The 27,500-nt window shown below is 45.8% G+C and overlaps 2 protein-coding genes across 2 annotated transcripts; one reads left to right on the top strand and one right to left on the bottom strand.

The window, feature by feature from the left end:
• The first annotated feature begins 321 nt into the window (after positions 1-321).
• LOC115848066 (zinc finger protein 304-like) lies at positions 322-14,805 on the top strand. The gene is made up of 3 exons (XM_030848385.2): positions 322-747; positions 2,350-2,476; positions 4,346-14,805. Exons 1-3 carry the CDS (start codon positions 715-717, stop codon positions 6,169-6,171), a joined length of 1,986 nt encoding a protein of 661 aa, XP_030704245.1. The 5' UTR covers positions 322-714; the 3' UTR covers positions 6,172-14,805.
• A 9-nt stretch (positions 14,806-14,814) lies between these two features.
• Positions 14,815-27,381, bottom strand: LOC115847978 (zinc finger protein 548-like). The gene is given in 6 exon segments (XM_060288615.1): positions 14,815-20,343; positions 20,345-20,991; positions 20,994-21,206; positions 22,728-22,854; positions 25,386-25,427; positions 27,247-27,381. Coding segments are annotated over 6 exon segments (1,677 nt in total). The 5' UTR covers positions 27,304-27,381; the 3' UTR covers positions 14,815-19,752.
• Between the last annotated feature and the right edge of the window lie 119 nt (positions 27,382-27,500).

The following is a 27,500-nucleotide window of genomic DNA, read 5'->3' as shown; positions in this document are numbered from 1 at the left end:
GCGGGGGACGCGGCTTTGTCACAGGTGACCACGGAAATCTGGACGCGTCGCCTTTAAGAAGAGCTCTGGCCCTCCGCGACCCAATTCCTCCCCGACCTTTCTCCCTCTACCTGCCTCCGCACTGCTATCGGGGAGAGCCGGAAAAGTACCCCTTACCTGCTTGGATAGAGGACACAAATTCCTTTACCCATAAGTCTGTGCCCGGCGCATCCGCGCTGCGCCAATGACAGTCCGGAAGATGGGCGTTTCCTGACGCCCCTGCCGGCAGAGGCGGGACTTCCGGCGTCGCGGCCGTGACGTCTTTTGCTTGCGCCAGGGCTGTCTAGAGTGGCTGTGGAGGCTGGGAGGCCTGGCTGGGGTCCGCCTTCCGTGTGGCTCTTCGGAAGCTAACCGGGAAGGACAGTAGAAAGGATAGGATCTCCCTCCGCGCCGTTGTTAGGATCCATGGTCCCCGTCGTGTTACGGGCCGTCTTGCGCGGAGGTGTCAGCCGGGGCTGCGCTCTTCCCGAGGCCTTCTCACCCGCCCTCCGTCCTCGTCCGCTTCCAGAGGCGGCACCCTGAGCCTGAGCGCCTTTTTACAAGGGGGAGCCTGGGGCTCTGAGTGCGATAGTCGTCCCGAGGCCACTTCGCCCAGTGTGGGGTGGGCGTTCGGCTGCTCCCGCAGAGCCCGCTCCAGTCGCCAGTTTCTCGAACCGGGTCTGCTCAGAGGATCCCATGGCGGCCGCGACGCTTATGGACCTGGCTCAGGTGAGTGGAGGGTCCCTCGAGCCCTCACCGCTTCAGGTGTAAGGGATGGTGTGTTCTAGGGCTTTCAGCACTTCGCCTTCATCGCTCCCTTTTCTTGAGTATAAAGGCGGTGAAGGGCGGTCCTTGACGGTGGATATGTGGCGAGGTTCCCTTTCCCAGTGTTGATGGGATGAGGCGTGAAATGGTTTCCAAGGCCCAGGAGCCATCTGGTACAAACACTTGAAGGTGAGAATGAACTAGGAGTGTTCAGGAAACTGCAGGTCTCTGTTATGTTTGGTGAGAATAGAGAGCAGGCAGTCAGGGATCAGGCCTGGAATGGCAGCCTGAGGAGCTCGGCCTCTTTTCTATGGTGGCGGGAGCCATAGAAAGTTTGTAACAGAGAAGGGAGGTGATCTGACATAGGTGTTAACAGGCTTCCTCTTGTAGCAGAGTGGAAAGATTGGGGAAGCCTGAGGGTGGGCAGGAAGACCAGGATGGAGTCTACTGCAATAGTCCAGATGAGTGTTGATGGTAGGTGGACCAGAGTGGTGGCAGTGGAGGTTAGAGAGGTGTATGGATTTTGTATATGTTTTTAAACTAGGGTCGTTGGAGATTTTCTGATGAGACATAGTGAGATTCTGGGACTCTTCACCTGTCCCTCTCCCTGCACTTGAGTCTGGGGGCCTTAAAGGAGGGGTCCTCTCTAGCCCAGTATCCTGAATCTAAGCCAACAGTTATATGAAGAGGTTCCTGCTTCTGGTAGCCAATGGGATGAGGACTGGAAGGGTGTATTAGACCCAGGAACAGCATGTGTAAATGCTTGGAGGTAAGATTGAGTTGGGAGTCCTCAAGGAACCACAGGTCTTCATTATGTCCATTGGGAAAAGGGCCAGGAGTCAGGCAAGAATGGCAGGCTGAGGAGCTGGGTTTCTATTCTGATGGTGTTGAAAAACATTGACGATTTGGAGCAGAAGAGAGATGCTCTGAATCGGATCTTAACAGGCTCCCTCTGGCTGCTTTCTAATTGAGAATGGAGTGTGGGCATGAGGGAGGAGCTTACTGCAATAGTCCACATAAGTGTTGATGGTGGCAAAGAAAGTGGAAACTGGTTCCTGAGGACTTGGCATCGTGCTCAGGCACCTGGGTGGCAGTGGTGCCTGTCATAAAGACATGAGTACTTCCTGGATACTGTATGCAGAGTGGCTTCAGGAGTGGGGGTTGCCTTGGAGGTGCATATGTTGTGGATCAGAAGTTTGTCAGTGTTAATGGGGTGTGGTCCCAGATATGAGGAAAGTGTGGTTCAGAGTGACACATGTTGGGAGGAGTGTGACCTGATGGCCTTAGTTGTTTCTGGGAGGCATGTTCTTGAGGATGGCAGCAGGAGAGTGTTTTGTGCCCTTCATGCAAGACCCATAGCTTATATAATATATATCTGCCCACCTGCCTGGTTCTGCTCTGGGCTGCACACAGTGATCAGAGGGACAGGAGAGAGCAGGCAATAGTTGTGTCAAGGCCTAGTATCGCCTCTGAATTGGGAGGCTGGGGAGGACCGGGGTGGGATAGGTTAATGGGTAGACTGGGGAGTCCTGTTGTCCGTGGGCTCAATTGTCCCCATCGTGGCAGGGCTGTGTGACCTTCGAAGATGTGTTCGTGTACTTCTCCCGGGAAGAGTGGGAGCTCCTTGAGGAAGCTCAGAGACTCCTGTACCGTGATGTGATGCTGGAGAACTTTGCACTTGTGGCCTCGCTGGGTAAGTCCCTGTTTCAGTTATCTATTGGTACATGGCAAATTACTCCAAAAGTTAGTGACTTAAAACAATTAAAATGCGTTATGTAACTTTCAGCGTATCAGGAACCTTGCTCGTCACAGCTTACCTGGGTGCTTTTGACTCAGGGTCTCTCATGAGGTTTCAGTCAAGCTGTCAGCCAAACCTGTGTTCTCATCTAAAGGCCATTCTCAGGAAGAATCCACTTACAAATTCACTCATGTTTTGTGTTTCCAAGATGTAGTGTCTTGCGGCTTGTTGAACTGTGAGAATTAGTTCCAACTGGCTGTTGGTCAGAGGCCTCCCTCGGTTCCTTGTCATGGTGGCCTTTCTGTAGTGCACCTCATAACATGTAGTGCACCTCATAACGTGCCTTCTCTGAGCAAGTGTGCGAGAGAGAATGTCCAGGATGATGACTGGTCTTTTTCTAACCTGACTTGGAGAAAATGATCCCATCATTTTTGCCCTATTCAAATGGGTCAATCAGTCCCGCCTATGGTCAAGGGAAGCGGCCTACACAGGGGCGGGAATACTGGGAGGTAGGCATTCTTGGGGGCCATCGGAGAGGCTGCCTTCCACAGGCCCTCATGCCCACTCCAGTGTCCTTGGGGTTTGCTTTTTCCCCACTTCCTTTGGGGCAGGTCTTTCGGTCCAGCCAGATCAGTGACTCTTCTCCTTCCCTTCTTTGGTTCCCAGAGTAGGCACTGTGGGTGCCGAGGCTGGGCCGTGTGTGGTGTCCCCTCCCTCGCTGAGCAGTCCCAACACCTCTGCCCAAAGTCTTTCAGGATCAGGCTAGGAGTTCAGGGCTCTTTCAGTCTGCTTCACAGATTCTGCCCCGGTTGGGCACTTCCAGATCCATGATGCCTCTGTGTCCATGTTCTGCCCCTGTCCTCTGGCTGAGATTTCCTGGGGCATGACTATGCCAGGAATTGTAGGTACTGACATGGTCACTGCTTGTGGCAGACACAGGGATGTTCCGCCAAATCCTCCTTTGGGTTTTTCTCTCTCTCCTTTTTTAAAAACATATTCTCTTCTTCTCTGTGGAATGGGTCTACCTGGGCCACCCATCTGCCCTATGATTTTTTTACAACTTCCATCTTCCTGATCACATGTAGTTTTCCAGTTGGAGAGGGACAGGAAGCCCCGGGTTCCTGACAGGGAGCCTTGACTCCAGCCACAGTGAGAGAGGCCAGAGAGGGCCTGGCCCTGCTGCATGGGAGCTGAAAGAGAGCGATCTTAGGGCTGGGTTCACATCGTACCATCAACCTGCTTTGTGTTCACCAGTGTTTTCTTGCCAAGGCACATAGCAGTACCTCACTTCTCCCTTTCCTTCCCCGTTCTTGGCACTTGACATTTCTGTCTTCCATCCCTTGGCTGTTTCCCCACCTCTCTGGCCTCCATGTCTCTCACTCATTCTTCGTCCACAGTGCTCAGCAACACTGGCTACTATAATGTGTCATGAGTTGTGCACATATCCATATGTAGTCCTTAAGAACCAGCTACTTACTTGCAATCAGATTTTCCTGGGCCTGGACACAGCTTTCTGCACAGAGCTCACCTGACACCAGCATCCGAGGCCCTGCTGAAACGCTTTTGTAGAGGAGTGAGTTGGAGACCTCGCCTCTACTTCTAGTACTGTCCAACATCATTGTGTCTTTACCCATCGTTAGAGTTCCTTCATACTGTGATCTTTAGAGGCCTATGACTGACAGTGAGCCCTTCCTGATCCTGGCTCCCTCATCCTGCCAAAAGCCAGTGGACTCATTCATTGGTATGTCACACATACCTATGTGATGGAGTTGCTGCTTCCCACCAAAGTCAACATGTCCTTCACTAGAATTTCTTTGATTTCAGGTTGTTGGTGTGAAGCAGACAATGAGGAGGCCCCTTCTGAGCAGAGCGTTTTTGTAGAAGGAGTGTCAGAGGTCAGGACTCCTGAGTCATGTCCATTTATCCAGAAAGCCCAGCCGTGTGAGATATGTGACCCACTCTTGAAAGACATTTTGCACCTGGCTGAACACCAGGGATCATGCCCTGCACAGAAACTGTACACATGTGACCCCTGTGGGCAAGGATTCCTGTTCAGTGAAAACTTTTATCAGCACCAGAAGCAATATAGTGGGAAGAATCCTGTCAGAAGGGGTGATGATGGGGCCTCACTTGTGAAGAGCTGTGCTGTCCACATGTTAGGGAGACCTTTTACTTGCAGGGAGGAAGGGATGGACTTGCCAGGTAGCTCTGACCTGTTCCAGTACCAAAGCACTTACAATGGAATGAGTCCATGCAAAAAGGCCGAGTTCATGGAGCCTTTTCCACAAAGCTCCAGACTCGGGCGACACCAGGGAGACCATGATGAACTGATGCTTCTCAATTGCAGTGACAATGGGAAAACGTTCCTGAACACCTTCACTCTCCTTGACAACCAGATAACTCAGGCTGAAGTGCGAGCTTTTAGGTGCCTACCATGTGGAAATCTGTCCAAGGAGAAATCAGTTCTTATTCATCACACAAAAATTCATAGTGGAGAAACATCACATGTGTGTAAGGAATGTGGAAAGGCCTTCATTCACCTGTCTCACCTAAAAACCCACCAGAAATTTCACAATGGGAAAAGACAATATACATGCAGTGAATGTGGGAAGGCCTTCAGCCGCAAAGACACGCTTGTACAACACCAGAGAGTCCACACTGGAGAAAGGTCTTATGACTGCAGCGAATGTGGAAAAGCCTACAGCAGAAGCTCCCACCTTGTTCAGCACCAGAGAATTCACACCGGAGAAAGGCCTTATAAGTGTACTGAATGTGGAAAAGCCTTTAGCCGTAAAGACACACTTGTTCAGCACCAGAGATTTCATACGGGAGAAAGGCCTTATGAGTGCAGTGAATGTGGGAAATTCTTTAGCCAAAGCTCTCACCTTATTGAGCACTGGAGAATTCACACTGGGGCAAGGCCTTACGAGTGCATAGAATGTGGAAAATTCTTTAGCCATAACTCCAGCCTCATTAAACATAGGAGAGTCCACACAGGAGCAAGGTCTTATGTGTGTGGCAAATGTGGGAAGGCTTTTGGCTGCAAAGACACACTTGTTCAGCACCAGATAATTCACACTGGAGCAAGGCCTTATGAGTGCAGTGAGTGTGGAAAGGCCTTCAGCCGTAAAGACACGCTTGTACAGCACCGGAAAATCCACACCGGAGAAAGGCCTTATGAGTGTGGCGAATGTGGAAAATTCTTTAGCCATAGCTCCAACCTCATTGTGCATCAGAGAATTCACACTGGAGCGAAGCCTTATGAGTGCAGTGAATGTGGGAAATGCTTTAGCCACAACTCTAGCCTCATTCTACACCAGAGGGTTCACAGTGGAGCAAGGCCTTATGTGTGTAGTGAATGTGGGAAAGCCTACATTAGTAGCTCCCACCTTGTTCAGCACAAGAAAGTCCACACTGGAGCAAGGCCTTATGAGTGCAGTGAATGTGGGAAATTCTTTAGCCGCAACTCTAGCCTCATCCTTCACCAGAGGGTTCACACTGGAGAGAAGCCTTACGTGTGCAGTGAATGTGGGAAAGCCTATAGCAGAAGCTCCCATCTTGTTCGGCACCAGAAAGTTCACACTGGCGAAGGGCCTCATGAATGCAACAGTTTTGATGGCCCTTTAGCTGCATCTGTTACACATGTTTAGCAGCCAGAAGGTTCACGCTAGAGAAAGGCCCTATGAATGCAGAAAATGTGCTGTATCCTTGTTCAAGGTATTAGGACTCACACCAGAGAAGAGCTCTGTGAGTGCCCTTTGTGAGGGAGCCAGCAGGTCAACCTTGTACAATCGTACATCCACCCCAGGGAGATTCCCGATAAGTACCACATAGGTGAGAAGCTCTCATGAGGTGCATTGCACTTCCTCAACTGTCCAGGGCTCTTGACAGTTATATCACTGCCAGTGCCTGTGGTGGAAGCCATCTCATTGCTGTTAAGTTCCCACAGTGTCTGTCAGTTACTCCAATATGCTCAGGAAAGGTGGAGCCCTGTGCTGTCTCTCCTGATCCCTCTAGGGGATTGTGAATGTTCTGAGTGCACAGAAGGTCCTCATTTCCTTCCCCATGACTGGGTACTGAGTGACCATGATCTAGCTCTGGCCGAAAGGACCAGAGTCTACTGGGGATTTCCAGACACGATTTCACTTCTTCCTGGACAATGTTGACTGTCACATGATAGCTGTGACTTATTTATCTTACTCCCAAGTCACCCAACTTTGGAACTCCCTGTCTGTGCTACTCTAGTTTGTGCAGTGATAAAGGCCTGCTGTGGCAGTCTTTACTCACGGGAGGTCAGTTCATTGTGTCTAATGGATTGAGAAAAAATTGGGTTTTACTGACATGGAGGGAGGAACACCTTATGTTGACACCAATGTTATGTGCCTCAGAAGGGACAGCAGGGTGGTAGAGAACAGCTCTCAGTCTAGTCTGGCCTAGTTTGCATTGTTGCCCAAGGCTTGCTAGAAAAGTCTGAAGAGCTTTATGCACCTAATCCTGTGGCTTCGAAGTCAGGATTTACTGTGAGCCCAGAGTTCATTCTGAGGAGGGCACAGTTGGTGTGGAAATCTCCAGTACTTGTGGAAGCAACATGAATTGGGTCCTTTGTTCCTAGGGAATATCCCATATTCCCCAGCACTTTTGAGGGATTTCTGTCTCCTGGACCTGTACAGGAGCCAGTCCCTGATGTCCAGAATCTCATAGGCAAGTATCATTGACTGGAAGGCTTTAGCCCTTTAGGGCAAGGTAGGAATCATAGTTGGTACAGAAACACTGATATAATGGAGTGGGGATGACTGTGGCTAGTGAGAGGATGTGTGTCTATTCTAACAGTGGCATCTATAAACATCCATGTGATTTTGGCTGTATGGCATGAAAGTGTACAGAAATTCTCAGGACCTTCAGATGTCTGAGTCTCCTGCGGCCAATGCACTGTTACAGTAAATAATCTAAAGATTTGTGGATTCCTGTACCTCCCTGGGCTGTTGATGTTATGGCCATCACTGCACAGGCAGGAACCCCAGCACTGATGAGAGATCCAGGGATCAGGCTTCTCTGACCCAGCCAACATTTCTAGTGACTGAAGTGGACGTGGACTTCATTGCTGATACTGAGGCAGGGCTAATCCCCCTAAACTGTGGGGAGAGGGATATGCTAGAACCAGAACAGTTGGCAGATGTGACTTTCCAAGAGGAATGGTAAATATGGGTTTTCATAGGGAACATTTAGTTCTTAACATCTTCATTAAGGTATGGTGACATGAAATAAACTGAATATGTAAAGTGTAAAACGTGTTATGTTTCACCATGTGTAAATACTGATGAGACCACACCATCAAGATAATGGAGATATCCCACACAACCAAAAGATTCCTTGTATCCCTTTATAATCCTTTCCTCCCAGTCCTTTCTGGCCCCCTTTCCCACAGTTCACAAGTAATAGCAAGCATTTTCTAGAATTTCATATAAATAGAATCATGGTATATACTTTCTGGGGAGTGGGGACTCTGACATTTTTCACTAACCGTAACTATTTTGAGATTAAGCCATCGTGTTGCATGTATTAATTGTTCATTTGTATTGTTGAGTATTATTCCATTGTATGGATATACTACAATTGGTTTTTTATCCATTTGCCTGTTAGTGGATGTTTGGGTTATTTCCAGCGTTTGGCTGTTACAAATAAAGCTGCTGTGAAGATTTGCTTATAAGTTATCACTGAATAACATTCCATTGTATGGATGTAACAGTTTGCTTATCCATTCACTGGCTGAAGGACATCTTGATTGCTTCCAAGTTTTGGCAGTTATGAATAAACCTGCAATATGCATTGTGTGTAGGAGGACATAAGTTTGTAGACCTCAGATTTCAGTTTGTTTGGTTTCAAGCCAAGGCATGATTTGCTAGGTCATATAGTAAGAGTATATTTAGTTTTGTAAGAAACTGTCTTCCAAAGTGGCTGTATCATTTTGTATTCCCATGAGCAGTAGGTGAGAGTTCTGTTGCTCCATGTCCCTGTCAGCATTTGGTGTTGTCAGTGTTTTCGATTTTTGCCATTCACATAGGTGTGTAGTAACAGTATGTTTTTGTTGCTTTAATTTGCAATTCCCTAACGACATATGACGAATATCTTTCAATATTCTTTTAACAGTGTCTTTTGCAGAGCAGAACTTTTAAATTTTAGTCAAGTCCAAAATACTCGGTTTTTCTTTCATGGATTGTGGTTTGGTGTTGTATCTAAAAACTCATTGCCAAACCCAAGGTCTTCATTGTCTCCTGTGTTATCTTCTAGGTATTCTATAGTTTTTGTTTTTGTTTTTGTTTGTTTTTTTGCGGTACGCGGGCCTCTCACCGCTGTGGCCTCTCCCGTTGTGGAGCACAGGCTCCGGACGCGCAGGCTTAGCGGCCATGGCTCACAGGCCCAGCCACTCCGCAGTATGTGGGATCTTCCCGGACCGGGGCACGAACCCGTGTCCCCTGCATCGGCAGGCGGACTCTTAACCACTGTGTCACCAGGGAAGCCCTATTCTATAGTTTTGTATTTAGGTTTATTATCCATTTTGTGAAAATATTTGTGAAAGGTGTAAGATCTGTGTCTGGGTCACTTTTTTAAAGCCCTATGTGTTGAAAAGACTATCCTTTCTCCATTCCTTTGCCTTTGCTCCCTTTTCAAAGATCACTTGACTGTATTAGCATGGATGTATTTCTAGACTCTCTGTTCCAGTTTTCTCCATTTATTGTGATAATCATCGTGTGGCTTTGGGGGGTTTTTTCTTGTTGTCTTTTATTTTATTTATATGGTTTATTCCATTAATTGATATCCAAATGTTAAGCCAACCTTGCCTTTCCTGGGACAAATCCCACTGGATCATGTTGTATAATCCTTTGTATATGTTGCAGAGACAGTTTTCTGATACTTTGTTAATGTATTTTACATCTATATAGATGAACAATAATGAGTTTGTATATTTGTTTTCTTCTGATACCTCTGTATCACAGGGGTCCCCAACCCCCGGGCCGTGGACTGGTACCGGTCCGTGGCCTATTAGGATCCGGGCTGCACCACAGGAGGCGAGCTGCGGGAGGGCACCCGGGGAGCGAAGCTTCACCTGCTGCTCCCCATGGCTCGTGTTACCGCCTGAACCACCCCCCCCCCAACAGCCCTCCCACCCGGTCCATTGGAAAATTGTCTTCTTCAAAACGAGTCTCTGGTGCCAAAATGTTTGGGGACTGCTGCTGTATCACAGTAATTCTGATCTCATAGAATAAGTTGGGAAGTGTTTCCTCCTCTTTTCTGGAAGAGTTTTTGAAGGATCAGTGATATTTCTTTTTTAAATGCTGCTGGAATTCCTTAGTGAAGGCACCTGAGCCTGGAATTTTCTTGTGGGAAGATTTTCAATAAAAACTACTTTGTATAGTCCTATATACATTCTCTACTTATGTCAGATTTGATCATTGGTGTCTTCTAGGAATTTGTCCATTTTAACTTAATTGTCTAATTTGGGAGGAATAGGATTGTTTATAATATTCCCTTATGATACTTTTAATTTCTGTAGTGTCTTCATTCCTGACTTTGTTAGTTTGTTGTCTTCTTTTTTTGTGAGCCAACTTAGAGTTTTGTCAATTTTGTTGATCTTTTGAAACAACCAACATTTTTTCTTTCATTGATTTTTAAAAAAATTTTTCTGTTTCCTGTTTCCGTGTTTTGTTCTATTCTTTATTTCCTTTCTTATCCTTGCTTTGGGATTAGTTTGGTCTTATTTTCCAGGTTTCTTAATATGGAATATTAGGTTATTGACATCATTCTTCTTTTGTAATAAGCTTTTCTTTTTTTAATTTTTTTTGGCTGCATTGAGTTTTTGTTGCTCTGCGTGGGCTTTCTCTGGTTGCAGTGAGCGAAGGCTACTCTTCATTGCAGTGCACAGGCTTCTCACTATGGTGGCTTCTCTTGTTGCAGAGCATGGGCTCTAGGTGTGCGGGCTTCAGTAGTTGCAGCATGCAGGCTCTAGAGCACAGATTCAGTAGTTGTGGCGCACGGGCTTAGTTGCTCTGTGGCATGTGGGATCTTCCCAGACCAGGGCTCGTACCTGGGTCCCCTGCATTGGCAGGTGGATTCTCAACCACTGGGCCACCAGGGAAGCCCTGTAATAAGCTTTTTAAAGCTATAATTTCCCTCTAATCATTTAATTTAGTTGTAGCATATCAATTTTTTGTACGTAACATTTTTATCTTCATCTAGTTCAAAATATTTATGTTTGTAACATTTTCCTTGTAATTTCTTCTTTTACCTATAGGATTTTGACAGTTTAATAACTTTTTCTATTAAATTTGCAGGGATGGTATCACAGAGCGGGAAGAATGCTTTTGCTTTTTCAGTCAATGGCTTTTTTCAGTCAATGCTTTTTCAGTCAATGCTTTTTCAGTCAATGGCTTTTTCAGTTGAAATGGGGAAAATCTGTGGGTTATTTGAAATACCTTCCACTCTTGGGAAGAGATTGAGCTAAGCTGTTGGTGTTTAATGGAGAAAAAATAGCAACCATACTTACCAGGAATTGATGAGGATGATCATCTATAATTAACTCATCTTGAGGGCTTAAAGGATATGGCAGGTTATTGGCCACTTTTCCTTCCTCAAAGCACCCTGACTGCTCTGATTTGAGGGATTTTCTTTTTTAAAATAATTAATTAATTTGGCTGTTCCGGGCATTTAGTTGCGGCACACAGGATCTTTGTTGCAGCATGTGGGATCTAGTTCCCTGACCAGGGGTCGAACCCGGGCCCCTTGCATAGGGAGCAGGGAGCCCCTGAGGGGTTTTCTTTGTCTTGGTTTTTCTTCATAAGATGGGACAACCTTTTTTCCAGTGTCCCTTCTATTTACAATATTTACAAGTGTCCTTGTCAATAGGTGGTTGGTTGGGACATGGGCCCCTTAGCCCCTGCTGATCTGCAGGGACACATGTTTTCCTCAGATCTGTCTTGTAGATATGTAGCTGCCAGGTTTTATAGTTCAGCTAAAGGGTCTAATTATTCTAAGTTCTGTTTTTGAATTAGGTCTCCAAGTTCAAACTTAACACCACTGGTAAAATGACATGAAACAGCTGCTCTTACATAAGCACCTCTGTGACTCCCAACTGTTGAAATTAGGAATTTTTTCTAGTCTGTCCTGAAAATCTCTTATAGTTTAAAAGTATTTTTGTTTTAATGATTAAATTACAGTGGATTTTTGCTGTTAATACTTCAGGTATAGCTTTCAGGAGACTTGGACCTAGTTTCCTGAACTTTCTATGACCCTCAGGCTTATTGTGGAAAGAGAACTCCCGTCAGTCCCTTCCTGGTCAGTCCAGTCAGCTTTTGTCACCTTTGATTTAGCATCTTAGCTTCCAACCACCATGTATAAAAGTTGTGTAAGTTAGGTGACCTTGGTCAGATGTACCCTAAAGAATTCTAAACTTTTTAATGATTACTTTCTTGTCTTATTTGAGTTGAAAAGAATCTTTAGTTATACCTCTTAATTCAGCTCAGGTACAAGGTTTAAATTCTAAAATTTTCTGCATGCCTGACTCATGGCTGGGGTGGATATTTAGAGGTAACTGGCATTTGGGGTTTTATAAGAGTTGGGAAAAGGTGATGAAACTGAGTCCCCCTAAAACTGAGTTCCCCTGCTGAGTTTATGATTAACCTCTCTATCCAAAACTCTCTTCCCTTTCTTGTCCCTTTCTACCTCAGTCCTGTGCTAACTGAACCCTAATCAACCAGAGTCAGATGACTAAAATTGCCGTTGTTGATAACATCGTTAATGTACAGACCGGGGTGTTTCTCCAGGGCAAGATGAGCTAACAGAACTTCCAGGTCATGGACCACCAGACCATAGACTCGTAAACAATAGGCATTCTTATTCCTGAAACTATGATTAAGAAACGTCACAAGACGATTAACCCCAGCTTCTTTGTTCCTCCCCTCTAAAACCCCACAACTCAAACACCCAGTTGCAGTGGGTGTCAGACTTGTCTCCCACTGCCTTGATTGGTGCCCTGCAACAAACCCTTACTTTGCTGCAAACACCCAATGTCAGTTTAGCTTTTGCTCAGTTACAGTAGGGGGTCTGAACAAGGGAGAGAGTAGGGGGAGACGTGCTAAGGAGAGAGATCAGAAGGATAAGGGGGTGGGAGCGCTGGATGGGGGAGGCTACTGCAGGACAAGGAGAGGGTGGCTTTACAGGGGAATAAGTCTCCTTTGTTCCTGCTGAGTTTGTCAACTTGCTCATTAGTTTTGGGCAAAGAATCTTTTAGTGATGTAACTTTTATTTCAGAATTTAATTTGGAGTCCTCTGCATACTAAGAAACAATACTATCCATTGGGCCTGAGAATTCTTATTTCCTTTATTTTCAAAGATGTCTTACAAATTAACCCTTTTGTTCAAATCAAGTGTCCCCCAGAGTGGCCACTGAAGGCTCAAATCATCTTTGGTACAGTTATGCTATTCGGAAACACAGGCAGAAGGGACTTCCCTGGTGGTCCAGTGGCTAAGACTCGGTGCTCCTGGGCTTCCCAGGTGGCGCAGTGGTTAAGAATCTACCTGCCAATGCAAGGGACACGGGTTTGAGCCCTGGCCCAGGAAGACCCCACATGCCACGGAGCAACTAAGTCCGTGCGCCACAACTACTGAGCCTGTGCTCTAGAGTCTGCAAGCCACAACTACTGAGCCACATGCCACAACTACTGAAGCCTGTGCACCTAGAGCCCATGCTCTGCAACAAGAGAAGCCACCACAATGAGAAGCCCGTGCACCGCAACAAAGAATAGCCCCCACTTGCTGCAACTAGAGGAAACCCACGTGCGACAATGAAGACACAACACAGCCAAAAATAAATAAATAAATTTATTTATTTAAAAAAAGACTCCGTGCTTCCAATGCAGTGGGCCCGGTTTTGATCCTGGTGCTGCAACTAAGAGTTTGCATGCCACAACTAAAAAGATCATGCATGCTGCAAGTAAGACCTGGCACAGCCAAACAAAGAAAGAAGAAAAGAAAAAGAAAAGAAACACAGGCACAAGAATTAGGATTTTAACAAGAATATGAAGATTTAAACTTAGACCACCCCAGAGGGCAGGCAGTGATCAGTAGGTATGGAATGCTTGTGGACCTCAAGTCCCTAACCTGATGGTTGGCTCCTCACCACACAGACCCATCGTGTTCCCCTGGCATGCGGAAACCAGAGAGAATGCTCTCTCTAGCTTATAGCCCAGCTCTCAATACAACAGTTTTAAGATGGAAGGAGACCTCATTTGGTTTATTGGTAACCTGCAAGAAAGTTTGTCCATGTAGCCTCCAGTACTATGAGAACTGCAAACCCACTGGTCTGTGAGGCTGGCCTGAACAACAGGCTTATAGGGCAGTGCCTGTGTTCTACCCTGTGATTCATATTCTCATGAGAAACTACATTTTTAGACAGCACAGGAAAAACAAAAACAACCAGTAACTCAAAGGACATCAAAAAAGGTATGAAAAGGAATAGCCTGATTCACCCAAGTATCTCAACAGGGAACTATCAACAAAGTCTACGTGTCAAACTGAGAACAAAAAGCCAAGAAAATCAACACAGAGCAGAGTTTAGACCTACTGCTGATTTACCACGTCGTCATAGACTCAAGTTGCCCTTGAGCAGCAAGGCACATGGACATCTGTGGGTACTGCACCTGGTGGAAGGCTAGGGTTTGCGGTGACAGCGTGAACCACATTTCAGTGGGACTTCCACAGTAAACATAATAGGTTGTAACATAGTTTCTACAGTGGATACATCCAATTTTATCTTGTTCTTTTTGTCCATTGAACGTTGATTAGTGAGACACAGGCTCAAAAGTAGTGTGAGCTGGAGGACTGATTATATACAGTGTGGAAGCTCCTTACAACTTCTCCTGTTACTATTTTCCCTTCTTAATCTGAATTTCTCATAACAATTACTTTTTCACTTGCTTTAATACTAGTTGAGGAAATCATATAACTCTCATGCTTAACTTTAGTAATGTTGATTTACATCTGTCCATCATTTTCAATATTGAATGAACAATTGTATATCATTCAGAGACCTCAAAGAGGACTTTTACCACATTTAATAAATAACCACTCTTAAGAAAATTCATCACAAAAATTTTTTTTTCTTTTTTTTGCGGTACGCGGGCCTCTCCCTGTTGTGGCCTCTCCCGCTGCGGAGCACAGGCTCCGGACGCGCAGGCCCAGTGGCCATGGCTCACGGGCCCAGCTGCTCCGCGGCATGTGGGATCTTTCTGGACCGGGGCACGAACCCGTGTCCTCTGCATCGGCAGGCGGACTCTCAACCACTGTGCCACCAGGGAAGCCCCATCACAAAATTTATATTTGCATTTTGCATTTTTATATTCAGTAAATATAAAAAATAGATAATAGCAATTTCAGCAAGAATAGAAAACATTGCCTTTGAAATCTCACGTGTGTCAGTTTGTCTGTTACAAGTCCAAACTCATAACTGCTAACAGGTTGAACCGTTGAAAGGTTTTCAAACTTGTGAACTAACAGTGAATTGAACTTGGTATCTGATAAAAAAAAAAAAAAAGGAGGGGGAACATTCTGTTTGCCTGCCTGCTCTAATTGTCAGGCAGTCACCTCAAAAAAAGCCAGAGCGGTTCTCATAGGACCTTTTGGGAAGTCTGGCATTCAGGAATTGGCAGACTTTCAGAAATGGGCATGTTTAATGATTGATGGACTTCCAGGTGTGTTACTTTGCTCACTACTGTTGACTAGGACTTTCAGAAGCAAGGTTGCTATAGTGAGGCACTTACTGATTGGTTGTTACCTAGGGGCTGGGGCTGTCACTGATTGGCTGTCTTTCAGGACTGGGGCCTGAACACTGATAGGCTGAATTCTAGAAGGTTGGGACTATCAATTATTTGCGAATTTTCAGAAGCTTCAGTTTACTGGGGTGAGGCTGTTGCTGACTGGCTGGCTTTCACAGGTTATGTGAAGTTATCTCTAAAAAACCATGTTTTCTTGTTCAACATTTTGGAATTGGGCTAAAGAACAGTCTTTGCTTTCCTGTTATGAAAAATAAACACTTTAATTATTAGTCCCCTCTTTTGTTCTTCCTTAGCCAGACCCTAAGGAGAGACCAGAAGGCATTGTCCAGAAGGTTATTTCTGGGGCTATGTTTATGAGCTAATGTTGCCACTAAGTGATTTAACTGCCAATTACAGTGAGAGAAAAATAGCTCTAACTGCTGAGTTTTTGTAATATATTGTAAAAAGCTAAATACAGGATATTTAGGGCATTCTGACAGTATCAATACAGGATACAGGATGTGTGCTCTATATGCAGAACAGCTGGTAGTCCTATTCCTGATGTCTGTCATGCACCTACTTTTGGACCTGAATCCTTGTTAGTGCTCATTGAACAGTTGTATATCAGTAAATACACAACAGCACAACTTCTTTATTCATTTTTACCTCTCTGGCAACTCTTTTTAAATATTGTCTTTACCTCTCCCTCCAAGCTGTTAATGCATCATGTTTTCAAGTATTTTAAAAAAAAATCACATTTTGGAACCAAACTCTGAGTGTGGCTAAGGTTTCAGCAAGCCTTGAAATCTCAGCTTCATTCTCTGACTTCTCAGACTCAGTGACTCTTTTTCAGACTTCATTGATTTCTTACCTTTTTTTTCTCCACTCTCACAGATAAATTTCTCTAGAACCATTTCTGCCACTTTCCTTGAAAACCTATAAAATTATTATTAATAACATTTAGTAATATCCATTTAACAACTGTTTTCCCAGAGATAATCTCAACTCCCTGTGTATACTGTTGCTGCAATTACAGTTGAAATGACAAACCATTTTCCAGCAAGAAAATGAGATCACAGAATCCCAAACCTTTATGTCACGAATAAGATGGCCCCTTTGCACACGTGGTCAAATTCTCAGGAGAGAAATATTCTGTCCTGGCAGAAGATGGCATGTGATAAGTCCCTGTTCTTTTAGAGAGGTTTCACATTTCTTAAAAGAAATGGAGTAACCTCAGAGTTAATTAATTAATTTATTTAGGCCCTGCTGTGCAGCATTCAAGATCTTAGTTCCCCGACCAGCGATCGAACCCATGCCCCCCGCATTGGGAGCGTGGAATCTTAACGACTGGACTGCCAGGGAAGTCCCAAAATGGTGTATATCTCAGACATGAAGTAATATTATCTTAAATAGCAATGTTGTTGAAACACCATCACTGACTATTCAGGCAGGAAGGATGTTTTCTGTGGGAATCAGGTGCACATCGTCACCCTTTCTGGTGCCTCCAGACATCCCTTCTCCAAGTTCACCATCCTAAGCCCTGTCTGGGGGCTTTTTATATTGTGCTTGAGCGAAGCTACTGAAACTCATGAAAAGCGGGAGTGTACGTGTTTTTGACAAGCAGCAAGATAGCCGACAGCTATGAGAGGATGACAAGTAACATTATGGTATGGTGGATCCCTTTCTATGTGCAGTCTTTGGAAATTTGCTGCGATTCATGCAGTCTGAAATAATATGTCTCTAAACATTTCTGTGACTTGCCGTAGACTACACTCCAAGGAAATCTGGGTATAACGCCTTAAAGAGGCAGAGAAGCCCTGCCGGGTTTACAGCCTAAGAACCGCATTTCCCAGAGCCCTTCGTGCCCTCGCTCGGCCTTTAGCCACAATCTGGAACTACCAACATTGAGAAAGCACAGGTTCACACCCATAGTGGAAACTACTCTACCCACAAGGCTGTGCAGCGGCGACCGCCCACCGGAGAGACTTCTGGGTAATGTAGTTTCCGCTGCTAACACCACCTACTATCTCTCACAGAATGAGTTACTTCCTACCTGGCCTATTAAAAGCCAAGAGGCACCCTCAGGGACACTGGGAAAAGGAGTTCCCTGCTCCAAACGTGGGACAGGCCTTGCTTACTCTTAAATCGCACCCAGATTTGGAGAGCAGTCTTGGAAAAGCCCACAAAGATTAGGGACCTGTAATTTCAGACTCTATGAACTACAGCAAGTTCCCAAATCTACACACCGAAACAGACACACTATATCATGACATTCTATGTCCACACATAGTTGTCAGCTGTCTTGTTGACTGTCAAATAGACTGAAATTTTAGAGGCTGTTTCATGATATTGAATATGCAAGAAAAGACCCCAGACAGGGCATGAGGAAGAATTGGAGACAGGTAACTTTCCTGCCTTGATAATCAGTGATCGCGTTCCAACCTAGCAAACAACACTTTTATTGAAATGATATTTATTACTAAGATTTCTTTCAAAATCTGAAGCCTAGCTCTAAAGGACAGCGAATTATCACATGCCATCTCCTGCCAAGATACATCACTGAACATTTAAAGATGGTAGATAAATTTTATGTGTATTTTACCACAACCACAACAAAATGATTAATGATTTAAAAATGCGCTAAGAACTTTTATGACACAAAGACATAGCTGAAAGACACTACAAGAAAAAAGAAGTCAAATAAGAAAAATCTAGAAAGATGTGTCGGTGGAAGCTTGTTTACGAGGCACATGGTTCAAAATTTTTAAAGATATTAATTTCCTATGAAATTGAATTTAAATTTACTTAAACTTCACTTTCCCACTTTAAACAACTTTTTCTCAAAGTGCCTGTCAGAACACACAGCTTTACTACATAACAGAGGCTTGTTTATTCTTATATGATGCCATGCTTTTGTGCACACAAAAGGGATAACACTAAATACATATTTATACACTTAGTGAAAGCAGCCATAAAAGAGTAACTATAGGATTCCATTTATATAAAATACTAGAAAATAAGAACTATATTGGGAATTCCCTGGAGGTCCAGGGGTTAGAACTCCACACTTTCCCTGCTGAGGGCCTGGGTTCAATCCCTGGTCAGGGAACAAGATCCCGCAAGATGTGTGGCACAGCCAAAAAAAAAAAAGAAAAAAGAAAAAAAAACTATAATGTCTCCCTAGAGATGGCAGGTTGGCTAGGGCTGACAGAGAGAATACAAAGGGGCCAATGGAAACTCTACGACAGACATGTTTATTATCGTGACTTTGGTGATGGTCCCATTATGCACACATGTGAAAATACATCTTACATTTTTAATAAATGCCGTTTATTGTATGTCAGTACAACAATAAAGGGGTTAAGAAAATCTAAATCTCTTCCTCTACAAAAATCATATCTGGCAAGGTAGTATTGACTCCATCAGCACCCTTCCCCATGTCTTGGGTGGGTCAATTCTGATTCCTTCTCAAAACAGAAGGAAATGCTGACAAATGCTTCAACATGGGGAAGTTATGCTAAGCTAAATAAGCCAGTTACAAAGAGATGAAAAATGTATGATTACACTTATATAAATTATCCAGAGTAATAAAATTCATAGAGACAGGTCCAATAGAGAGGGCATAGGAAGAGATGTTGTTTAATGGGTATAGAGTTTCATTTTTGCAAGATGAAAAGAATTCTGGAGATTAGTTGCACAAATACTTGAATTTGTAAACACACTAAACTGTACAATTAAAAAGGTAGAGGGTAGGGCTTCCCTGGTGGCGCAGTGGTTGAGAGTCTGCCTGCTGATGCAGGGGACATGGGTTCGTGCCCTGGTCCGGGAAGATCCCACATGCTGCGGAGTGGCTGGGTCCGTGAGCCATGGCCGCTGAGCCTGCACGTCCGGAGCCTGTGCTCCGCAACGGGAGAGGCCACAACAGTGAGAGGCCCGTGTACCGCAAAAACAAAAACAAAAACGTAGAGGGTAAACTTTGTTACATGTATTTTGCCACAATCAAAAATGTAAAATGTAAAAAAAAAAATACTGTATTAGGATACTATTAAGGATAGATTACAGCAGATATTTTGCTGAAGTCTTTCCCCATTTGCAACACTCCCCCTGTTGTGAAATTTTTGGTGAATGAGGTAGAAATTTTGGCTGAACATATGCCCATATTCACTGTACTTACAAGGTCTTTCTGCATTGTGAAATCTGTGATGTGCAATGGACCTGACGTTTCACCTAAAGACTTATCCACATTCACTGCACTCAGAAGGCCTTCCTCCAATGTGAACTCTTGATGCCTAATGAGTGGGGAGCTGTACCAATTTCCCATATTTTCTGTACTCATAAGGCCCATTCCAACATCAACTCATAAGGTGCTCCTCCAGTGTAAGGAGTTTGGAGTAGTACCTAAAGAATTTACCATATTCTCTGAACTCATAAGTTTTTGACCACTGTGAATTCTCTGCTGAATGAGGTTGGAGTTGTATCTAAAGAGTTTGCCACATTAAGGGCACTCATATAGTTTTCACTGTGGATTTTCTGGTGATGTATGAGGTAGGACTTCCTAATGAAGGCCTTCTGACATTTTCTGCACTCATAAGGCCTTTCTCCAGTATTGGTTTTCTGATGCTGAAGAAGTACATTCTTATGGCTAAAGGCTTTCCCACATTCGCTGCACTCATAAGGCCTCTCTCCACTGTGAACTGTCTTATGTCTAATGAGTCTACAGTGGTACCTGAAGCCTTTCCCACATTCACTGCACTCGTAAGACCTTTCTCCAGTGTGATTTTGCCAATGTTTAATAAACTTGGACTTGTAGTTAAAGAATTCTCCACATTCACTGCACTCATAAGGCCTTTCTACAGTATGAATTCTTTGATGTCTAGTGAGTGTGGAGGTGTACCTAAAGAATTTCCCACATTCACTGTACCCATAAGGCCTTTCTCCACTGTAGACTCTCTGATGTTTAATGAATGCAGAGTTGTACCTAAAGAATTTTCCACATTCACTGCACTTATAAATAAAGCCTTTCTCCAGTGTGAACTCTCTGATGTTTAATGAGTGTGGAGTTATACTGAAAGAATTTCCCACATTCACTGCACTTATAAGGCCTTCCTGCAATGTGACCTCTCTGATGTCTAATGAATGTTGAGCTGTACATGAAAGATTTCCCACATTCACTGCACTCATATGGCCTTTCTCTGGTGTGAATTCTCTCATGTCTTACCAGTCTGTAGTTATATCTAAAGAATTTTCCACATTCTCTGCACTCATAAGGGCTTTCTCCATTGTGAATTCTCTGATGTTTTATGAAGTTAGCATTGTACTTGAAGAATTCCCCACATTTGCTGCACTCATAAAGCCTTACTCCAGTGTGGATTTTCTGGTGCTCAACAAGCATCTTTTCTCAGCTGAAGGCTCTCCCACACTGAGTACACCTGTAATCACTCTGTCCCCTACCAAAGGCCTCCCTGCACTCAGTGTCCCTGTGTGGCTTCCCCACACTGTGAGGGGCCGGCTGCTGCAGAAGGCCTGCGCTGCCTGAGAAGTCCTTTCTGTCTCTGTTGCATGTCAAGGTCCTCTCTGCCATGTGAACGCTGCTGTTGGTCAGAAATGAAGGCTGCCCCTCACCCCTTCTGGAAAGTTTGTCTCTAATCTGCTCCTTCTGGTGTGGAAAAGGTTTGCCCCACCAAAGTATAGTCTGGGATCAGAGAACATTCTGTCATGCTCAAGCAGCTGCAAAAAGTCTTTCAAGAGTGGGCCATATATCTCACAGGGCTGGGCCTTCCTGGAGGATGGATCTGGCTTTGGAGTCCTGACCGGTGACACTCCTACAGAAACATCTTGCTCAGAAGGTGTCTCCTCATCCTGGACTCCATGCCAACAACCTGTAAGCAGAGAAATGCTGGTGAAGTCCATGATGATTTTGGTAGGAGGGGCAGCCCCATCAGAAATGACACACCGAAGGCTAGAGCCAGAGAGAGGAATGTCTGCTGTGCAGAGATGGACCTGCATAGCTCCCATGAGAGAGCCCTGACAATAGGTAAGGACTGAAGGAAAAGTTACTGTCTCAGTCTTATTTTGCTATGACAAAATACCACAGATTGGCTGACTTATAAAGAACAGAAATTTATTTCTCACCCTTCTAGAGACTGGAACCCATAGATCAGTCTGCACTCTCCTGCGTCACAGACTTCTCATAGTGTCCTCACGTGGTGGAAGGAACTAGGAAGCTCTGTGGGGTCCCTTTTATAAGGGCACAAATCTCATTCATGAGGGCTTTTCCCGCATGACCTAATCACCCCAAAGGCCCCATCTCCTAATACTGTCACCTTAGGCATGACGTTTTCAACATACAGAACGTGGTGGGGACACAAACATTCAGACCAGAGCAGGGAGGAGAGACAGGCCTCCAAGTCAACATGGCCATGGCTACTGGTGACAGGTGAGCACTGTGTCAAATGTTGTACCCAGACCTAGAAATACTTGATACAAAAGAAATGCTAAAGTTCAAGGACTATTTAAGGATACATGCAGACCTCACAACATCTTACATATAGGTCAAATGTTGAACACTGCAAAGGGAGCAATGAAACAACATGTGACAAGTCACATGTGAGAGTCACAAAAGTGTGGCTGGAGTGTGACAGAAGAAATAAAAATGAAAAGTAAGAAATGAGGTGTGGCACTGGTCCAAACATCAATCAATGGTGAACACAGGACAGGTTCCCAGCTCTGACATGTGACCTTTCCCAGGACCTCACACCAAGCCCAAGTACTTCTGAGTGTCTCCTGTCATTGATGTAGTGATGGCCACACTAGCAGATACCCCGAGTCCTCCCCATTGTTCCAGGTGAGCATTGATATAGCACCTGAAAGAGGCTAGTCCTACATGAAAGACAGAAAAAGAAGGGGCCAGCACACGTAGATAGAGATCCAACGCAGGGCTTCCAGCTTTCTAAAATTATAAGAACTTCACAGGGGAGACTAGTGACAATCAGTGGTTCCCCAAATTAGTAACTAGGTTGGTGCTAAAATTCCTGGCACAGGAGGCCCTAAGAAATGTCAGCAAGAGGAATGGGTTAAGCCTGGCACAACAAGAGTCCAAGCATCTAGACTGAGGACCCAACCAAGAACAGGCCAAGTCTGAAGGAGTCTCAGACAAAATCTAGATTTCTGACTCCTGAGCTCTATCTTGGAAGGACTCAGAGTAGAAGAGATGGGGCTCCCTGCAGAGAAAAATGACACTGTACACACAGTCCAGCCCCGGCACCAACAACACATATGCCAGGAAACCAGGAAAGGAAGCAGTATCCGTGGTCTCAGTGTGGGGAGTACAGAGCTGCCCCCTGGGAAAAGGGAAAGAACAGAGCACAGCTCAGGGAACTGGCTGAGCTTGTGGACCTTACCTAGGGAGGTCACAAGTGCAAAGTTCTCCATCATCACAGCATGGTACAAGTGTCTCTGAGCTTCATCAAGGAGGCCCCACTCCTCCTGGGAGAAATACACAGCCACGTCCTCAAAGACCACATGGTCCTGCCAAAATTGGAAGAGTTTGGTTCATGGACAGCTTCTTGTTTTAACTATATTTTTGTGGATTCTGTATTTATCTATTTGCCATCCATTAATTACAGGGCTAAACTAATGCCCAAATTTGTTTACATCTCCCTTGCAATCCAGAGCCCATACTCTCAACCAACTCCTTAACTAACTCTCACGAACCAGGTCAGTATTTCCCCTGCCCTAAAGCAGCCCAGGGCCAGGTAACAGACAGCTGGGGACAGTTCCCATACCCCAGGTACACAGAATTATACAAACTAGTCACCCATAAATTTTCATCCAATCCTCTCTGCATTTCCCTCAAAAGTCTAATAAAGGCTCTGACCTTTGGTGTCCCTTAGCTTGTGCTCACGCCTCCTGACCGAATCTGGTGCTTCTAGAGGTAGTTCTGTTACATAGTGTACCTTCTCCTCTTGGGAAATATAAGTAATAAAACTGTCTTTTAATGTCCTTGGCCTCTCTGTATCACGACTCACTCGTCTCCACTAGTTAAAATCCTGTGGGTGCAATCACTGATGCACTTCCCTTTCCAGGACCTTCAGCCCTCCCCCTACACATCCATCCCTGCTCATCCTCCTCCCACACGTCCCACCATGGAATATATACCAGGTCCCAGTGGCACCAGTGCCTGCTCTCTCCTTATTACCATTGATCATTGTGTCCGGCACACAGCATAAAACACATGGGGGAGGGAGCAGAAAACCACCATCTAAGGTGTGGAACTGCATGCATGGCCCTACCCCTCTCCTGCCACACAGTTTCCCTGGGGTTCCCCAGGTGTTGACCCTCAGACACATTCAGACTCGTCCCTGTCCTCAAGCGCCCAGTGCCAGGGCCCAGGGCCAACCATTCACACTCCTCCTTACCTGCATCTCACTCGTTGGACTGCACCTTCCTCATGACTCTAACCCTTCCACAGTGACAGTTCCACAGACAGCCCCAGCCCACACCATAGGCACTTCCTTCACCTCCTTATAGGGCACTCTGCACATGGAATCCAGGCAGTGAATGGAAATGCATCCAGCATTCATCTCAGCCCAGTCCTGTCTCTGAACACCAAAGTCCCCTGGGGCCAGGGCCTGCCCCAAGCCCTTCTTAGAAGGTCTCACCACCTGGCCCTGTTTCTTCCTTCCTCCCCAGCCACCCTTTTTATGTGAGACCTCATGTCCCCTTAGCCCTCTCCCTCTTCCGTGTTGCACAAACTGTCCCATAAGCAGTCAGCACCTTCTCTCCTCACATGAAGCCCAGGTACACCGACCTCCCCACCCACACTGTGACTGCACCCTAAGTCTAGCGACTCTCCTAGCTGATCCCATTTCCTCCCTCAACATCCATCTCATGTTCGCTCTGGCCTCAGAAGACTCTCACACCTACATCCCGCTGTCATGCACAGACAAGGACACTCTGCTCCCTCATCTGTCTTTGTGATGCGCATCACCACCAGCCAGGTACCCAACCCACAGACTTAGTCCTGAGGCCCTTCATTCTCACTCCTTGTCCTCTAATGGCATCACCACCATAAACTAGAAATGATGCCGCCTAAATCTTACCTTTGGCTTCATCGTAGTCCACACACGGGCCACTATGTTGTGGCTGTCTCCATCCTGAATCCATCCTCTGAACTCCAGCCCTCTGTGTAAAAGTGCCCACTCAACACCTCCCCTTGGGTGTCTCTGGAACATTTGTGACGTGGACAAAAACGGACTCTCCTTATTCCACCTGCAAATTCCTCCTAAAGCTGACTTCGCCCATTTTAGTTGATGAGGCATCCATCCTTCCTAACAAGCCCAGAAACCTGAAGTCATCCCCAATTTTTCCTATCAGCCCACTTTCTTGAGTCCCTCACTCTCCATTACATAAAACATGGGCAGCTCTAGTTCAAAATACATCCAGAAACCAACCAATCCTCTATCTCAACAACTAGCATTCTTGTGTAACACCACCAACAGTCATCTGGATTGCTGCAGGAAATCCCCCCTCCAAATATTCCTGCCTTCACTCATCCGTACCCCCAGCCCCATCTTTCTTCCAATTTGCAGCCAGAGGAAGCCTGTTAGGCTAGGTCATAGCACCTTTCTCCTCTGATTCAAACTTTCCCTACCACCCACCTTCCTCAGTAGAGGCTCAGGACTTCAGGCTATCATTAAAGGCCTCATACCTGTGTAATTCTCACTCAGCTCCCCATTTCCACTAGATATAACAGAAACATGCAGTTCCCTGACCTTCCCAGCTAAGTCTCACATGCAACTGTCTGAATATTCTGCATCCTGTAGTCAGGACTCTGCCACACCTTACCCCATCAGTTGTCAGAAATGGAACTGTTCCATGTAACCTGGTACTAAATATAGGATCCTGGGCTTGGTGAAAGCACATGATCTATAGATGCGAGAGAGGGAGAATGGATAGAAGTCTTGGGAGCTACCATTCCCTGAGGGCATATATATCAGAGTGAAAAAAACATCAGGGTGATAATTGGGATGGGTGAAAGGTAGGACCCCTCCACTCACCTGTACAGGGTCCATAACCATTTCTGCCACTGCCGTGGGACCCTGAGGAAGAAGAAAGCCTTGAGAAATGGGTAGCATTGTAGGACCCTACAGCTGAGCTGGACCACCACCCCAGCCTTGCCCTGCCCTGGTATAACGGGATCTCAGCCTGACAGTCTATGGTCAGTTCTTCAGAAAACAGTACTGCCTCTTACTAGCTCAGTGACACTGGAGAAGGACTAAGCCTCCCTGAGCCTCAGGGAAAAGAAAATGTTTATGAAGATAAGAATGCTTCCAAACTCATAGGGATCTAATGTAAGGAGGACATACCATGTATCAGCTATGATTGTACATAGGATCAATAGTTTTGTACATATTTTCAGTGCAAGTGAAGCAGCAGAGTTTTGAAACTTAGGGTCTTCATTTTTACTGCTTTTTAAGATTTCAGAGGATGTCATATATAGAACTTTGCATTGTAAGCAAATACCTAGAGGTAAATCAATGCCAAGCCATTTAAAAAGTGTTTGCATAAATTTAACTGAGTGAACAGGTCATTTCTAATTGCCTGTATGTATTTAGAGGAATGTTGATTAATTAGTATTTAAATTAGTTTTCATACATTCTTAAGTTAATGAGTCATGGGGAGGGGCTGGGCAGGCAGGTCAGCTATTAGTCCATTCAGCACCAGGCCTATCACTAAATAATCCTCAAAACAGAGCTTGTTGGGGACCCTTGACCGAAGCAGTTGATCATCCCTCTTGCCTTGAGAGGTGGAGGTGAGTTGGCAGTGCCCTTGTCTGGGACACACTGGCTGAGTGGCCCTGAGGGTTGGCAGAGCCTGCAAGTGGAGAATCCGCACCAGCACACACTTCAGGCTCTACAGAAGGAAAGCTCCTTACTCCATCCAGGCCTCCCTTTCTACAGACATATCCCAGAATCCCTCCTATGTCAGGTCTGCTCTTTTCTGGAGGGAGCATCAGGGATGCCAGCACCAGCCCTCATGCCCTGCCCTCCAACTCTCAGCCCTCCCCTCCCTCACCACAGGGCCCATCTCAAGTAACACTCTTAAGACTCCCTCCTCAATCTGATCCCCAGGCCATGCCCTGGTCCAATCCACACCCTCCATGCCTTTGATATTTCCAACCCTGTCCCCTTCCTCTGCTTTCAGACTATATGTTCACCTCCACATATGGTATCTCCATTTGGTGACATCTCCATCTTGATACATGTCAGGATCAACATGTCCAAATACAACTCATGATCTTCCCCCTGAACCTGCTCCTCGCGCTGACTTACTCATCTCCCCACTATCAGATGTTCAGGCAAAAAACTTGGATGGTACTTCATTCCCTACTTTTGCTTACAACCGTATTTTATGCAGCAGGAAATCCCGTTTCCTCCAAGTTTGAGATTTTTCCAGAATCTCATTCCATCTCCCAATGTCGCACTACCTTCCTGGCCCAGCCCCTGCCATAATTCTCCTGGGGTCTATCGCGGTGGTCTCCTCAGCAGTCTCCCTGCCTCCATTCTCATCCCGTTCTCCCAATTTTTAACTTCTAACTCTGGATACGGTTCTCCCATCCCCATTCCCTTCACAACCTTCTATGGATTCCACCTGCTCAGGTTGCCGTTTCAGGTGAGACAACTCCTCCCCCTCTGTCCACGACACAAGAGACTCCAGGTGTCCCCAAAGCTGCCGACTCCGTAGCACCTGCAAGCCGTGCACCGGGGACCCCCCGAGGGAACTCTCTCCCTCACCCCAGTCCACGGGCTGAAAGGGGACCCCTCCCAAGGCCGCCTTCTGTTCTGGGCGCTGGGGCTGACGGGCAGGGAATTGAACGGGCGCACCACCGGGTGGGGCCCTGGGAGACACATCACCCACCTGAGCTGGGCTCATCCCTAAGCCTCTCCACCTGCTTTTTCGCTCGGTCACCTCCATGCCCGCCAAGCGGCGTTTAAGCCCGGAACTCCTAAACGTCCAGAGAGACCCCCAAAGACAGGAAGGAACTCCGGAAGTCCCGCCCCAGATGATGCGCACGCAACCATCAGTCCCTCCTCTAAGCTTTCATTGGCCCAGTTACCACCGCCGCCGCCGGTCACCGAGCTAATGAAGGCTCAGCAGACGAACGTTTTCCT

The sequence above is a fragment of the Globicephala melas genome, chromosome 19, assembly GCF_963455315.2.
Source record: "Globicephala melas chromosome 19, mGloMel1.2, whole genome shotgun sequence".
In the NCBI taxonomy this organism is placed as follows: domain Eukaryota; kingdom Metazoa; phylum Chordata; class Mammalia; order Artiodactyla; family Delphinidae; genus Globicephala; species Globicephala melas.
The sequence above is the reverse complement of the archived record's forward strand: the minus strand, read 5'-3'. Positions and strand labels throughout refer to the sequence as shown.